At 38.7% G+C, this 13,502-nt stretch overlaps 2 protein-coding genes across 5 annotated transcripts; both read right to left on the minus strand.

The window, feature by feature from the left end:
• Positions 1-4,468: 4,468 nt before the first annotated feature.
• Positions 4,469-5,896, minus strand: LOC130413214 (uncharacterized). The gene is made up of 4 exons (XM_056738256.1): positions 5,811-5,896; positions 5,668-5,748; positions 5,213-5,495; positions 4,469-5,128 (listed from the first exon to the last, which is right to left on the minus strand). The coding sequence occupies exons 1-4, from the start codon at positions 5,894-5,896 to the stop codon at positions 4,469-4,471; spliced, it is 1,110 nt and encodes a 369-aa protein (XP_056594234.1).
• Positions 5,897-6,644: 748 nt separating this feature from the next.
• sbk1 (SH3 domain binding kinase 1) lies at positions 6,645-12,107 on the minus strand. Of its 4 annotated transcripts, XM_056738430.1 has the most exons (7): positions 11,988-12,107; positions 11,518-11,667; positions 10,210-10,284; positions 9,609-9,793; positions 9,165-9,367; positions 8,303-9,084; positions 6,645-8,089 (listed from the first exon to the last, which is right to left on the minus strand). In XM_056738430.1, the coding sequence occupies exons 2-6, from the start codon at positions 11,556-11,558 to the stop codon at positions 8,311-8,313; spliced, it is 1,278 nt and encodes a 425-aa protein (XP_056594408.1). In that variant the 5' UTR covers positions 11,559-11,667; positions 11,988-12,107; the 3' UTR covers positions 6,645-8,089; positions 8,303-8,310. The 4 variants fall into 4 exon arrangements, with proteins under 4 accessions (XP_056594408.1, XP_056594409.1, XP_056594407.1 ...); XM_056738431.1 differs by lacking the exon at positions 11,988-12,107 and having other exon boundaries at positions 6,645-7,570; positions 11,518-11,819; XM_056738429.1 differs by lacking the exon at positions 11,988-12,107 and having other exon boundaries at positions 11,518-11,819.
• Between the last annotated feature and the right edge of the window lie 1,395 nt (positions 12,108-13,502).

Below are 13,502 nucleotides of genomic sequence, written 5' to 3' on the forward strand. Positions count from 1 at the left end.
AGCATCCAAACATGTGCTTAAAATGTCTCGCAGTACTACAGCTTTGCAGGTAGCTTTCTTAGGTCCCCAAGTTATTTAAGCTTTTTGGAGACTAATGTGTCCCAGACTTGCACAGTAATATTTTTGGTATGTTTAAAAAACCAGTCAGTTCTGGTCCTTGATTTTGATTGAGTCACGTAGGAAGCTGTTGTAAAAAACACAATTTATAAGTGATGACTGTATTACATAGTCAAAGTACTTGCATATTCACATTGAATGAAGCAGTTGAGACATAAGTTAATTTTTAATTAGGAACATGCTGTATGAAAGCAGCAAAACGCTGGGAGTTTCTTTGGTGGAATGGAGCCGGATTGTATTTAATGAAGCCTTGCTAAACATATGAACTAACAATTTTATATTACCAATAAGTTCCTTGAAGGAGTGTGTATAGAGTGAATTTTTCAACTTAGAGATTAACCTAACAACCCCCTTAGCTGTTTTTAAATGCACTGTAACACACTGCTTTCTTGGTGCTTATTGCTTTAATAGAGACCTCATAAACCCTGTTGTCCCTGTAAACCACAATTTGACACGTTCCCATAAACCTGTGAAATGTCACATACATAATATAAGTATGTTCTGAAAGTAAATGATTGTTTTTGAAATGGTGTTAGTCTTCTGTAGATCAAATAAAATTTTTTGACATGTTTTTTACCTTGATTGGATGGAGGGAAAGGTATGTCCCTGTAAACCACCAAAAAGTCAATTGACCTCATAAACCACATATGCCTGTATGTGTGTGTGTGTGTGTGTGTGTGTGTGTGTGTGTGTGTGTGTGTGTGTGTGTGTGTGTGTGTGTGTGTGTGTGTGCGTGTGCACGCGTGTGTGTGGTTACAGTCACACATGTGCTTTTGTGTGAACATTAGAAAATCAAGCTCTCACACCCAACTGTCAAAAAGTACTGTAGTGACACAAAGATATACAGTGATTTTATTAGACAACCCGCTCTTAAAAAGAAACACTTCCTTATACTGTGATTACAATATTTATAATATTTACTATGCTATTTACATTATAATCTACAAAGAATTCCCTGATATATGATAGATCTTGTCATTTAACTTTCAGTAGAAAAATAAAATCCCAAATGAGATCCTTTAATATCACAATAGTTTTACCCATAGACAGTGTTTATCTTAACTTGCTCATATTTTTAAAAGAAAAGAACAGGTATTAATCAACTTCCTCCTCTAGTATTTCATGCTCAGATTTGTCAACAACAAAAAAAACACACACAAGTGAAATAATTTTTTTCACACATTTATGCACTTTTTCTCAAAACCAAATGAAGTGCTATCCATCTTAATTTCATAGCTGTTTACCCTTATTGCATAATAGTTCACCCAAAAATTAAATTTCTGTCATTGTGTACTCTCCCTCTTTCAAACCTTTATGACTTTCTTTCTTCTGCAGAACACAAAAGAAGATATTTTGAAGAAAGCCGGTAACTGAACAGCATTGGACCCCATTCACTTCTATTGTACCGTCACAAAACCAATGCAAGTGAAGGAGGTCCAGTGAATATCATTATTCAAAAAAATCTTCTTTCGTGTTCTGCAGAAGAAGAAAGTCAGACATGTTTGAAATGACAAAAGGGTGAGTAAATGATGACACATTTTTTTGGGGGGGTGAACTTTGACTTTAAGACCTCTTGGGTTATGACAAAGCAACGTCAGAGAGATGTTCTAGGATTAAAAAATATGTGATCACTTATAAAACATCAGTTAAGTTTTATCAACCTTAAAAACTGAAATGAAACCTTCTTTATTTTTCATCATTATATCTCTTTACTAAGCAAAATTAAGAATTTAGATAAAAATAGGCCTGAATTACAGTAGGCCTAAGCACAACATTGCAGGATTCCATGTGTATGAAGCTCTAATGTTTTTTGTTTGACTCTAATCTTGAGATCCAATATCAAACAACCTATAACTGATACTTAATGTTGTCTTGAGAAACAAAACTGAGATAAACAGACAACCTTTTCACAATCAGTCCCGTGTGTCCGTGCATCAGCTTCGGTCTGGAGAGAATACAACACGAGTGAAACTCATGAGCTGGATAATTGAGCTGGATAATGAATCTTTGTTTGTCTGTGTCGGGATGAAAAGTGAATTATCCGCCATTCAATTCCTAAAAGGTTAGGGAAAAAACAAACAATTCTTACCGGTTTATAACAGTGTATCGACTGCCGTAAAAATAACTACTCCCATTTAGAATCAGTCAAATTTTGCAACATGGAGATGCAGCGTTATTTTATAACATAGGACATGTTTATGAGCCACATATGCTGATCTAGACTCTAATAAAGGTGCTTCACAAGGTTCACAAGGTGGTATCAAGGTTTGATGACATAGAAGAATCTTTTGGTTCCATAAAGAACCTTTCACACCTGAAGAACCTTTCTTTTGCCAAAAAGTTTGAAAGAGACTGTTCCTTAAAGAACCTTTGACTGGATGGTTCTTAATAGCATCACTGTAAAAACATCTTTTAAGCGCATTTGATTTTTAAGAGTGTCTCCTGACCAGCTTGTACATCTGACAAAGATGAAAGCGTTTGTATAGGACAAAGTGTTTTAAGAGGACAAAAGTACATGGTGATTGTTCTCACTAAATTCCCCAGAGAGATAAAACAGGTCCCTGCTGCAGTCTGAGTCCTCATTTGTATGCGTTTCATTACTCTGGGATATTTGTGGGATTCGGAGCGAGGTCCTTTTGCCCTTATCTGCATTTGTCCTCTTTCTGTTCATTCTTTCATTCTTTCTTCTCTTGAACTCCCTTGTGACTGAATCCGAGCAATTCTTATCACCACAACTCAATGAGCTCACGAGCATTAGCCACATTAAACACACACGCGCACACACACGGATTAAACAACACTCTTTGGCTGCTAGCGTCTACTCAGTTATCCAGGAAAACTCCCTGCAGCCTAATTGTGCATTTATTCATTTGCTCTCTGAAACAACTCATTAGAGTTTTATGTGGGAGCGAGAGAGACCCAGATTAATGACCTTCAGATAACCAGTATCATACCAGAAGACAAGTGGGATAAAAAGATGAGTTAAGTAAGAAGGCAAGAAGGCAAAGAAAGAGCGTCTGCGGCAGACATCAGTAGATCTCACTTCTGTAATGATGTCTGACTATCATCACAAATCACAGATGAAAACGCCTTTTGAATTTCATCTCACCATGCATGCATGATAGAACCATATCTACAGGGATAAAGACACACACACGTCTAGACACAAAAGTTAATGATGAATGATTCTATCGATCGAGCTAAAACAGAACATTCTTAAATAAAAATCCTTTAGAAGATTCTTTGCAGTGATTTTATAGAAGAACCATTTTTTGGGTCCCCAAAGAACCTCTAGTCAAGAAATATTTATTTTATACTGTTTTGCAGCCTGGTGATGGTGAAGATTTTCAGAAAACATGGAACTTTCTGTTGATCTTCTTTACGGAACAATACAAGCTGACGAAGGAACCTTTATTTTCTTGTGACTACACTAAACAAAATGGCTTTGTTGGTTTTTACTCAACTGCTTCATTCCAGATGGCATATAAACTGTAAACAAACATAGATTAGAGAATTCTGACTTTAGTGGATGGAACAAAGTAAATATTGACTAAATATTGACTCTACAATACTGTAAATATTTACATGAGCCCACTGTAACCAACAAACCACAAAATGTTGAATAGATTGAAAAAATCTGTACTTACGTTTTTGACAGATATTTATTAATATCAGTATGGTTGATTCGGAGTAACAGAACCAGATAAAAGTAAGAGATAATGGAGGTAAATCTGCATTTCCTAAATAATTTCTAAACACCATAAGAAAAATGAGAAGATGAGATCTCTTTGTCTCAATTATTTCTCTTGGACATCAGTGAGATTAAATGGAAACTTGTGTCTGTGTCTCAGATATTTCTTTTGAGTAAAGAGTCAGAAATAACCCAAAGTTTCAGAAGTGATCTCAATAATGTCTCGGAGTTCAGAACTTTCACATTTCTCCTCAAATTGATCCAAATCCAGTTTGTTTCACCTCTACCATCTACATTTATTTACAGTTTTTCTCGATTGCTTAAACACATTTGCCCACTCTGACATCACATTTTCAAAACAGTAAACACACAAGATAAAACTGAAGCTCAATGGCCAAAATGACTCATTTTGTTAGCAAAATGCTCGAACACTCACAAAACATGCAACAGAAGCAAATATTTCCATCAAACACCACAACTTGTGGTCAAATGTATTTATTCTTTCAATCAATCATTACACGATGGACAACAAAATACAGCCATCAATATGACATATGATACTTCACAAACTCAAATGGAAAAAAAAAAGCTACCAAAGGAAACTTATGGGTGGAAATATCTTTTAAAAAAAAATATATATATAAATTTTATCTTTCACATTTAGTCCATTCGTTCTTGACGATTATGCCACAGGTTCTCATCAACATCGCATTGAATGTTTTCCCTTGCAATGCACCGAGGGAAATACCTCCTTGCGTGGCATATCCATCCCTGGCAGTCCTCTGCACCCACTGCCAGGCAACCAGCATTCTTTGCCTCCAGGAGGGGCATCTGCTCATATGGCCGGTGATCATACACCTTCCACCTCCAAGCAGAGAAGAACTCCTCGATTGGGTTCAGAAAAGGCGAGTATGCAGGGAGGAATTGCATCATGATACGAGGCTGTGCTGCAAACCATTCATTCACAAGGCGAGAGTGGTGGAAAGCAACATTGTCCCAAATTATGACATACAGACTCATGCCAGGCCTCAACAGCCCTCTCTCTTCGGGTGGAATCAATATGTCTTTCAATGCATCAAGAAATGTGATGAGGCGTTCTGTATTGTATGGGCCAATAGTTGGCATGTGGCAAAGGACCCCATCATTGGAGATGGCAGCACACATGGTGATATTGGCACCCCTCTGACCTGGCACTGTGACAGTGGCCCTCTCCCCAATGATGTTCCTCCCGCGTCGTCTCACTTTACAGAGGTTGAAGCCGGCTTCATCCACAAAAATGTATTTGTGATGTGCCCCTTCAGCTTCAAACTCCATTATTCTCTAAGAAAAAGAGCAAATTCATAAAGCAAATTATTCCAGTCGCATGTAACTATGTAAGAAGGTATTACAATAAAAAATCTGTACCTGCACATACTGGAATCGTGCCTCCTTTACGATGTCAGAGTTTCCTTCAAATGGAACTCTGTACAGCTCCTTCATTCTGACATGGTTTCGTTTAAGGACTCGATCTATAGTTGCCAAACTCACACTGTTTATATTTCTAAACGCTCCCTGATCTGCAATTACTGCTGCCTGGATTTCACGCAGTCTGATTGCTTTGTTTGCCACTACCATATCTACAATGGCAGACTCCTGTTCAATATCAAATATCCTTCCTCTGCCACCAGTGTGTGGTAATGTGTGGATTCTATAAAGTAAAAGCAAAAAGCATGTCAAAATTGACTTTACTGTATGACATTCACATAAATGGGATGGATAAAACATCTGCATTACTGTAGACACGGTTTGTTCTGCTAACAGGGCAATGCAGTACAGCTGAAATACACACTGGTATACATTACAGTAACACTGTGAATTACCTGTTCTCATTCCGAAAAAGCCTGACAATAGATGCCACAGTGCTCCGACTCAGAATGGGCTGGACCCTTTGTCCAGCCTCTCTAAAGGACAAGCCATGATTGATGACATGGTCAATAATTGTTGCCCGAATTTCATTTGAAACTTGAGCTCGATTTTGTCCTCTTGCTGCTGCTGCTGCAGCTCCTCCACCACGCACACAAGCTCCTCTTCCTCGGGCCCCTCTGCCATGGCCTCTTACTCTCCTTCCGTGCCTATGGCCTCTTTGATCCATGCTTGCAAATAACAATACAGAGGTGGCATCTTTTGTAGAGGGATGAGGATTGATTGATGATTGAAGAGTTGTGAAAACAAGTTTCACACAGGTGCATTGGAGATTCATAATTATGCAAGTAACTTCTATCAGCTGTGAATAGATGTTTTCCTTTTGTTCAACACAGTGAATCAAGTGGAGTTTGGGATCTTTCAATGAGATCTGTGGTGACTGTTTTGACAAAGGGTGTGAAAAATGTGTGAAACAAATGAAAAAGTGTTAAGGCATTTGAAAGAGAAGACTTCTGCTGTGCTAAGAATGTGATGATGAAGATCAATTGGATCCCAGTTTCACTGAGCGTGTCTTAGCAAATGAGAAAAACTGTAATGTAGTCTAACAACTTTATGAGTCTAAACTACTCAAATGAAACACTCCACATGCAGTAACATTTTCCTCTTAAACCACTCGAGAAGAACACTTGATAAATCACATCTGATCCAGTTCTGACATTGGGAGGGTATGTTATAAATGACTGGGCTAGAATAACTATGTGAATGTGACCAGTCAGAACCATGGGAGCTCGATCCATCGGGAAGCCCTTATGAGTTCATAACAATTATGATGTCTAGCAACGATTTAATACCAACATGAATCTGGAGAAATCATTTCTTCATCTTTACAGAGAAGTAGTCACTAAAAACATGAAGAGACATTTTGCTGTTCGTTTAAACAGTTTAATCAGCTGCTTATCAATCAGAACAATCTACTGTATGACAACCTGTACACCAGCTACACAACATCCAGTTTCATATTTATTTATTCATTTTTAAAAGCACCTTTAGTTCCTTTTGAATTGGATACTGATGGACTATAAACTATTATATTAAACATGACTTCTCCTATAGCTTACAAGTCACAGTTTACATTCGTACATTTTTGTTTTCGTTTAGTCTTTTCAATGTGTTGATGATGAGAAAGGTGCTTATGCTTTTTTGCAATACAACTATCCTCAAACATTGTAAGTGTTCTCCAGCATCTAACTCAATATCTAAAACACATCCTATGTCAACTTTAAAGTGAGACTAAACAGAGTTTCTTTAGAAGTTAGTTCATCATTCTTTTTCTCTGATATAAAATTCGCTACAAATAAGCACTAGCTGACAAAGTAATGTCACAATGTTCTGTGGAGCAGATGTTCTTGAAAAGCCCATGAGGCTTCTTTTACCTAACTGACCCATTCAATGAGAACACAGAAACTGGTGTCGCTCGAGACACCCCACGAAAATGAACCTCGTTTCTTCAAAAATCTCTTTGAAATACACACACAACAAGTACAAACACATAATAAAATCCCTGTCATCTAAAGGAGGCTGCATTCTTGCTCTTCAAAAACTGGACATGTACAATAAAGGAAGCTTTGGAAACAGACCTAATCCTCCGTCTCTTTGACCACTAGTCAGTGGCTGTCATCAGGCATGTAGTTCTGCATGGTTTAGTAAAACATACAAATCCAGTATAAAATATATCTTGTTTCCTTTTGGTGCACACATGTGATAATAGGCTGGTTTAAAAGTCAAATCAAAGATTCTTTGTCTCCTACAGAAAAGATTTTCAGTTCAGAGCTCTGTAGAAAAGTGAGATCCTTCAAAAACCTGAAAAAGGAGAACGACACATTTTATCCCAAGATGGAGATTCAATGGTCCAAACTCAAATGATTTTTCTCTGAAACACAAAGCAAGAAATGCTGAAGAAAATAAGACATTTCCAGAATGATCTGACAGCCACACCAAAACCCTAGGATGCCAGAATAAACATTGGCATTAAAAGCTCTTTGCATTTCTCACACCATATGGCTTTGGAGGACCGGGAATACAGGCCTTGTCCTTGATAGTCTGGTCAAGAGCATTCTGCAATATTTCCCTACTTGGTTGAAACCACATCGACGTCGGCAGATTTTCATGATTTGAATGAACTCTGCCTTGAAAACTTTGAGGTTCATTTTTAAAGCGACAGTTCCATGAGTACTGTTTGTATTTTAACACATCCTTAACAAAGTTCTCATGTAATGTTTTTGATATAGATCTGTTGCAATTCATAAGTCTTTTACAAGGCGGCTCATTCGTAGGAATTTGGATGGTCTCATGACTGCGTTTGTATGTTCTGCTTCACACCTGTTGGGTTAAAAGTATTGCATTTTATTTAATAATCTGTATGATTTAAATCGTACAAACACATACCAATTTGCCACCTTAAATAATAGTTATAAATGAGATCAGGCTGGACTCTAATCGTGAAATATGGATCATGTTTTCATCCTCTTTCAAGTTTAAATGTAATATTGCGACCTTCTTCCTTTGAAAATGTATATTATGAGATGTATTTACCTGTGGCTTCATACGCAAATTTCAATAGGCGTGGTCAACATCACTTTATTCTTGTCTTGGCGATTTGGAGACGGGCTTTTGGAGGATTCCTCTCGGGAAGAATGAGGCTCGGACAGGATGCTACGTTTGAGGGGGGTGGGGCGTAGACAGAAACTGCCCGAAGGAGGAGAAGGCTCTGTGTGTCTGTGGGCGGAGCAACGGCTGGAACCTCCCCTAGACGCCCTACAGGAAGATCTGCGGCAGTGATGATTCAGCAGGTGGTATTTTAGAAAGTAGAACACCTCTTTAACGCCACAGCGACACTCAGGCTCCACCGCTAACAGCCGGTTGAACATGCGTAATGCATCATCAGAAAAACGCCGCCATTGTGACGGTACAGCACCGGGAGGACACGCCCCTCTCTGCCAGCGCTGGAACTCGGAAAAAAATGCGTCACTAGGCAACGCGGCTTCCCAAGGAAAGTTTCCTGTAAGCATGCAAAACAACAAAACTCCGAAGGCCCAGACGTCCTGCGGGGTTGCCACTATAATTCCCTCTGATACGGAGGCCTGGCACACCTCGGCGGCGGTATAGGGGATCGTGCCACTGATTCGCTTGATTCGGCTGCCTGTCCGGCGCGTCATTCCCAAATCGGCCAATTTCACACGTCGGCACTCTCGATCGAAGAGGAGGACGTTTTCTGGCTTTACATCACGATGGACCAGACTCTTGCTGTGCATGAAGTCCAGAGCCAAACCCAGCTGTTGAACACACCGCTTCACCATATCTTCTGGCAAACCGGCCTGAGATGGGATGGAGAATCACTGTTTTCACATCACGAGTTGAATTATGTGTTGATGATGTCATAGTGATGTTGTCATACCTGAGGTGGGATGATGTCAAACAGGTCTCCTGCAGGCGCATATTCCTGGCCAAACACGTAGCTCTCCTCGGTCTCGAACACAACGTTCAGAACCTTGATGATAAATGGGCTGCAGCCCAGAGCAGCCATAAGACTGTATTCACGCAGGAAACTGCGCAACTTTGTTTTGTTTTTATTCACGTACTTCAGGGCCAGTTTAGTGCCTGAAACCCATAAAAACAAATGATATGAGAAGTGTGCGTAAACATTTCCAATATAGTACTAACATATCATTTACTTTATTATTTGTATTTAGCTGAAGCGTAAATTACACAGTTTTTGGCCTGTTCTTTACTACAAAAGCTATCGTTCAACTTCATAGGACTTTAATATACAGCAGCAGCACACAGATTCTAAGTTAGCTTTGTGTAAACTTGGTGCCATATCACATTCATGCGAACTCACCCTGTTTTCTGTGCACAACCAGGTCAACTTTGCCGTATGTGCCCTTCCCCAAAGGACCAATCAGCTCGAACTGTTGCTCTACCTCCAAGGCAGAGAGAGAAGTGATTGACAGTGCCTGCATGTCCTCGACCGGGGCCCTGCCTGTACTGCTGCCCCGCCCCTCTGGGGGGACCCCGACCTGGGCACTAAAAGAAATGCAAATGCATTATTTCTCCTCGATATCAATGAGAGTAAATGGAGAGCAAGGGAAAATATTGCTCAACCCTTCAATATTTCGCTATGAAGACATTTCTCATTCAATTTAACCAAATCCAGATTATTTTACCTTTAACGTCTACATTAATTTTCTGAGAAACAGCTGAGAACTCCATCAAATCTCCTGAGATATAAAGCTACAACTTCTTGGTAACAAGCGATAAAAGCGTTCCAAATGTTTGCATTGTTTTTCTTTTTTTTGCATTTCTCTGCTCTGATTCACATTGTTGATGTTCTCGGATGAAGCAGTCAAACCTTCAGAAATATTTCAGTAAACAACAGTAAAGGGCACTTGCTAAGTCACAGTTGGGATGTCTAGAAAAGCTCATGGGAAGAAACCACTGACCTAGAACGAGACGTCAAGTTATCAGCTTCATTCATGGAGATAGCACGCAGCGCATCGTCTAGCAACAAGATCCTCCTGTAACCAACCAGCCGTGATACACTGAGAACAACAACAGTGGCTGTCTCACATTAGCCTGCGTTAAAGTGACCTCACAGAAACCCAAGTACATCATGGTCAGTTTTTTTCTGATTTAGGAAAAAAAATCTTGAATCTTTCTGTCCTTGGTTACAGTAGCTCCAATGTTAGAGTACATTGTTTAAAAAAATCTTAATATAAAAATCGGCTTCTTTTCTTACATTTTTGAGCAACCTCCTGTGATAACCATTGTGGTTATCCTTGTTCAATCTCTACCTCAATGACCCAAAGTAAGCACAGGTTGAGGTCAAGATGACAAGGTGACCTCTGACCTCTGACACAACAGTCCTTAGTAACACTTACAAACATGCAGACTTAAGTCTTTACATTGTGAAATTGAATTTAAATTAAATCTTGAAAACCATGTAATCGCCACATTTCCTCATACAAGCACTTTGAACAATATGGAAAAAATCACTACCTGTAAAATCATTTTGAAGTGCAATGTATTTATAATAATCCAATTAAATGAATTTTTCACTGATCTTTATAGTTTTCATTTGAGAGCTGCCAATGTTTTCATTTCATGTTTTGATATAAATGTAAAATACTGTAGAATACTGAAGTATTTTGGCAAATTTGTATTTTTTAATACTGCAGAATACAGGCATTTCATGAAGGTTAAAAATAATATATAGAATAGATTTTGTGCACTATAGTAAATAGTATAGTATGTATGCTATAGTATTTAATATAGCTTTCCTGTAGCTCAGTGGTAAGAGCATTGCGTTAACAAGGTAGTGGGTTCTAGCCCAGGGGATTGCAAATGCCTATGTAAAATGTATAGGATAATGCAATGTAAGTCGCTTTGGATAAAAGCGTCTGCCAAATGCCTAAATGTAAATGTATTATTGGGTATACAGTATGATTATTAATCCATAATTTTTCGTTTCTCCTTGTAACAAATACAAAACTATTGTAAACTACTGGTCTGTAGAAAGAAATTTGATTTTAATCTAATTTACAACGTCAAAACGTCAGCAAAAACACCAGTAAAATTATATATATGAAGTGATGCCAACAGTGAAAAAGAAAAGACAAAAGGTGTTCAGGTGTTAATTCTGTTCAGATCTTTAAACAAAAGGAATCAATGCCGTTCTCCGGCTTCAGTTTCACAGTGATATGACCTGGATGAATAAAGAGAAAAAGACTCAAGGATGCTCTTGAACTCACCTGCTGGTGTCCTGCGGTCTCGTGCCCTCATGTTCCTGCATCCAAACGCTCCTCTGATTCACACCGGAGTGACTACGAATTCATTCCTCGTCCATTGAGGTCGTAAAAACGCGTGGTTCTTTATAACAAAGAATGACTTTCATGAAGACTCTGGAATGAGAGATATCTGGATCAATGCTCTCTCAAACAAAACATATACATATTCAGCTTTCCTGTACTATCCAGCATTCGTGTCAATAAAAGGTGTTTATGTGGTTTGCGTTGGTCTTCTGAAGGATGCTGCACTCTAAGCGCGCGCTGAGAGTCTGTTGTGTATGTTCAGTCATCGGTGATGTACGGTGGTGTGTGTGTGTGTGTGTGTGTGTCAGTGAGAGAGAGAGTGATTGTGTGTGTGTGTGTGTGTGTGTGTGTCAGTGAGAGGGATTGTGTGTGTGTGTGTGTGTGTGTAGGTGTGTGTGTGTGTGACCTACTTCGTTGTGTTTGCTCTCCTGGATGTTCGGATGCTGGTGCCCGTCCGTCGCCTCTGTCGCGCAGCTTTTAATGTTCCTTTATGGGATGCGCTTATCCAAACCCATTTTCTCATTCCTTCGTACATGTGATCGCACAAACCTAATGCCAAGAGCATCCAATAATATATTAGGTTGAATGGGTTCAGAGAATGACAATATGTGTGCGCGCGCAGTGTTCGAGTAACCCTGGGCTCATGATGTTTGGCTAAATCGTAGAACCCCAAAATACAAATTTAAATTATATATTTTTAACGAACAACATTTAATTTTGTTGTAGCATCATAAAGATTTAGTTTGAATTGGGATTTATCATTTTGATGATTCTCAATAGTTTCTCATTGCTGGTAATTAGAAAAATTACACATTTAATACTTTATAAAATATCAAATAATTCGTTGATACTTATAGTTTACAACTAAACTTAATCGTTTTTAATTGGCTTAATTTATATATATATATATTTAAATTCTAGTGTAACACTTCAATTTAAGAACAAAGCAGGGGAATTATTTTGTATCCTGCACTGAAAGTTTCAAAATATCATCTTTCAGTTTCTATAAGATCCTTTCTTTTTATTTCATCCAGGTCAACATCTTATTTCCAGAGACACTATGGAAAAACTAGAGCGAAATACTGCTGCAAACTTTTATACAAATTTTATTGGGCATAAAAATATTTATTTGATTAGAACACAACATGCTCTACACATCAGCATGAACTGTGGAATAATTCTTTATTTGACATCTCCCGTGATGCTGTCAAGTGCTGCTCTGTAGATGCTCGCTGGGTTTTGGAACAAATCAATTGTCAATAATTGCTCTGACTGTAACTCTTTCGATCTCGTGTATGTCCTCCTGAAGAAACCACCTTCTGTTCCCAAATGAATATAAGAATATTGTGTGAACTTCACAGATACCACGCTGAATGTCATTGTTGTTTTTCCTTTTGATTTAATGAGTGGAAAGGCTTCATTACCTAGGTTTGAGTGACAGATGCTGAAGTTCATCACAGCTGCCAAAACTCTTTGTAGGTGATGACAGCGTTGACATTGACCTTTCTGTCTCTCTCATCTTTGGACGTTTCTCCTCATTTACTCAACTTAAACAGGGACATATAAACAGGTTTTGCGGTAGAAAACTAATTCAAAGTAGTCTTCTATTTACTAAGGTACTGATAATCTAACGTATAAAAGTGTGATATAAATATCTCCAGTGCGTCATTGACAGCGGACGCCCGGCAGGCAGAAATGGTCTTCCGTTGAGATTTGAAATGAGGTCACCCCTTCTCTCTCAGCGATCACAAATGCCCCACAGAGATACACATGACATGAAAACACATACTTCATGCAAATACATTCTCCAGAAAACAGACCCCGATGGTCTGGATTGTTTTAGCATAATTGGATTTGGTTTCTCATGGCCTGGTCATTTTCATCCACCTCCGCTTATTTCAGCTCCTAACAAGGCGTCTCTGCAC

This window comes from Triplophysa dalaica, chromosome 23 (assembly GCF_015846415.1).
Source record: "Triplophysa dalaica isolate WHDGS20190420 chromosome 23, ASM1584641v1, whole genome shotgun sequence".
In the NCBI taxonomy this organism is placed as follows: domain Eukaryota; kingdom Metazoa; phylum Chordata; class Actinopteri; order Cypriniformes; family Nemacheilidae; genus Triplophysa; species Triplophysa dalaica.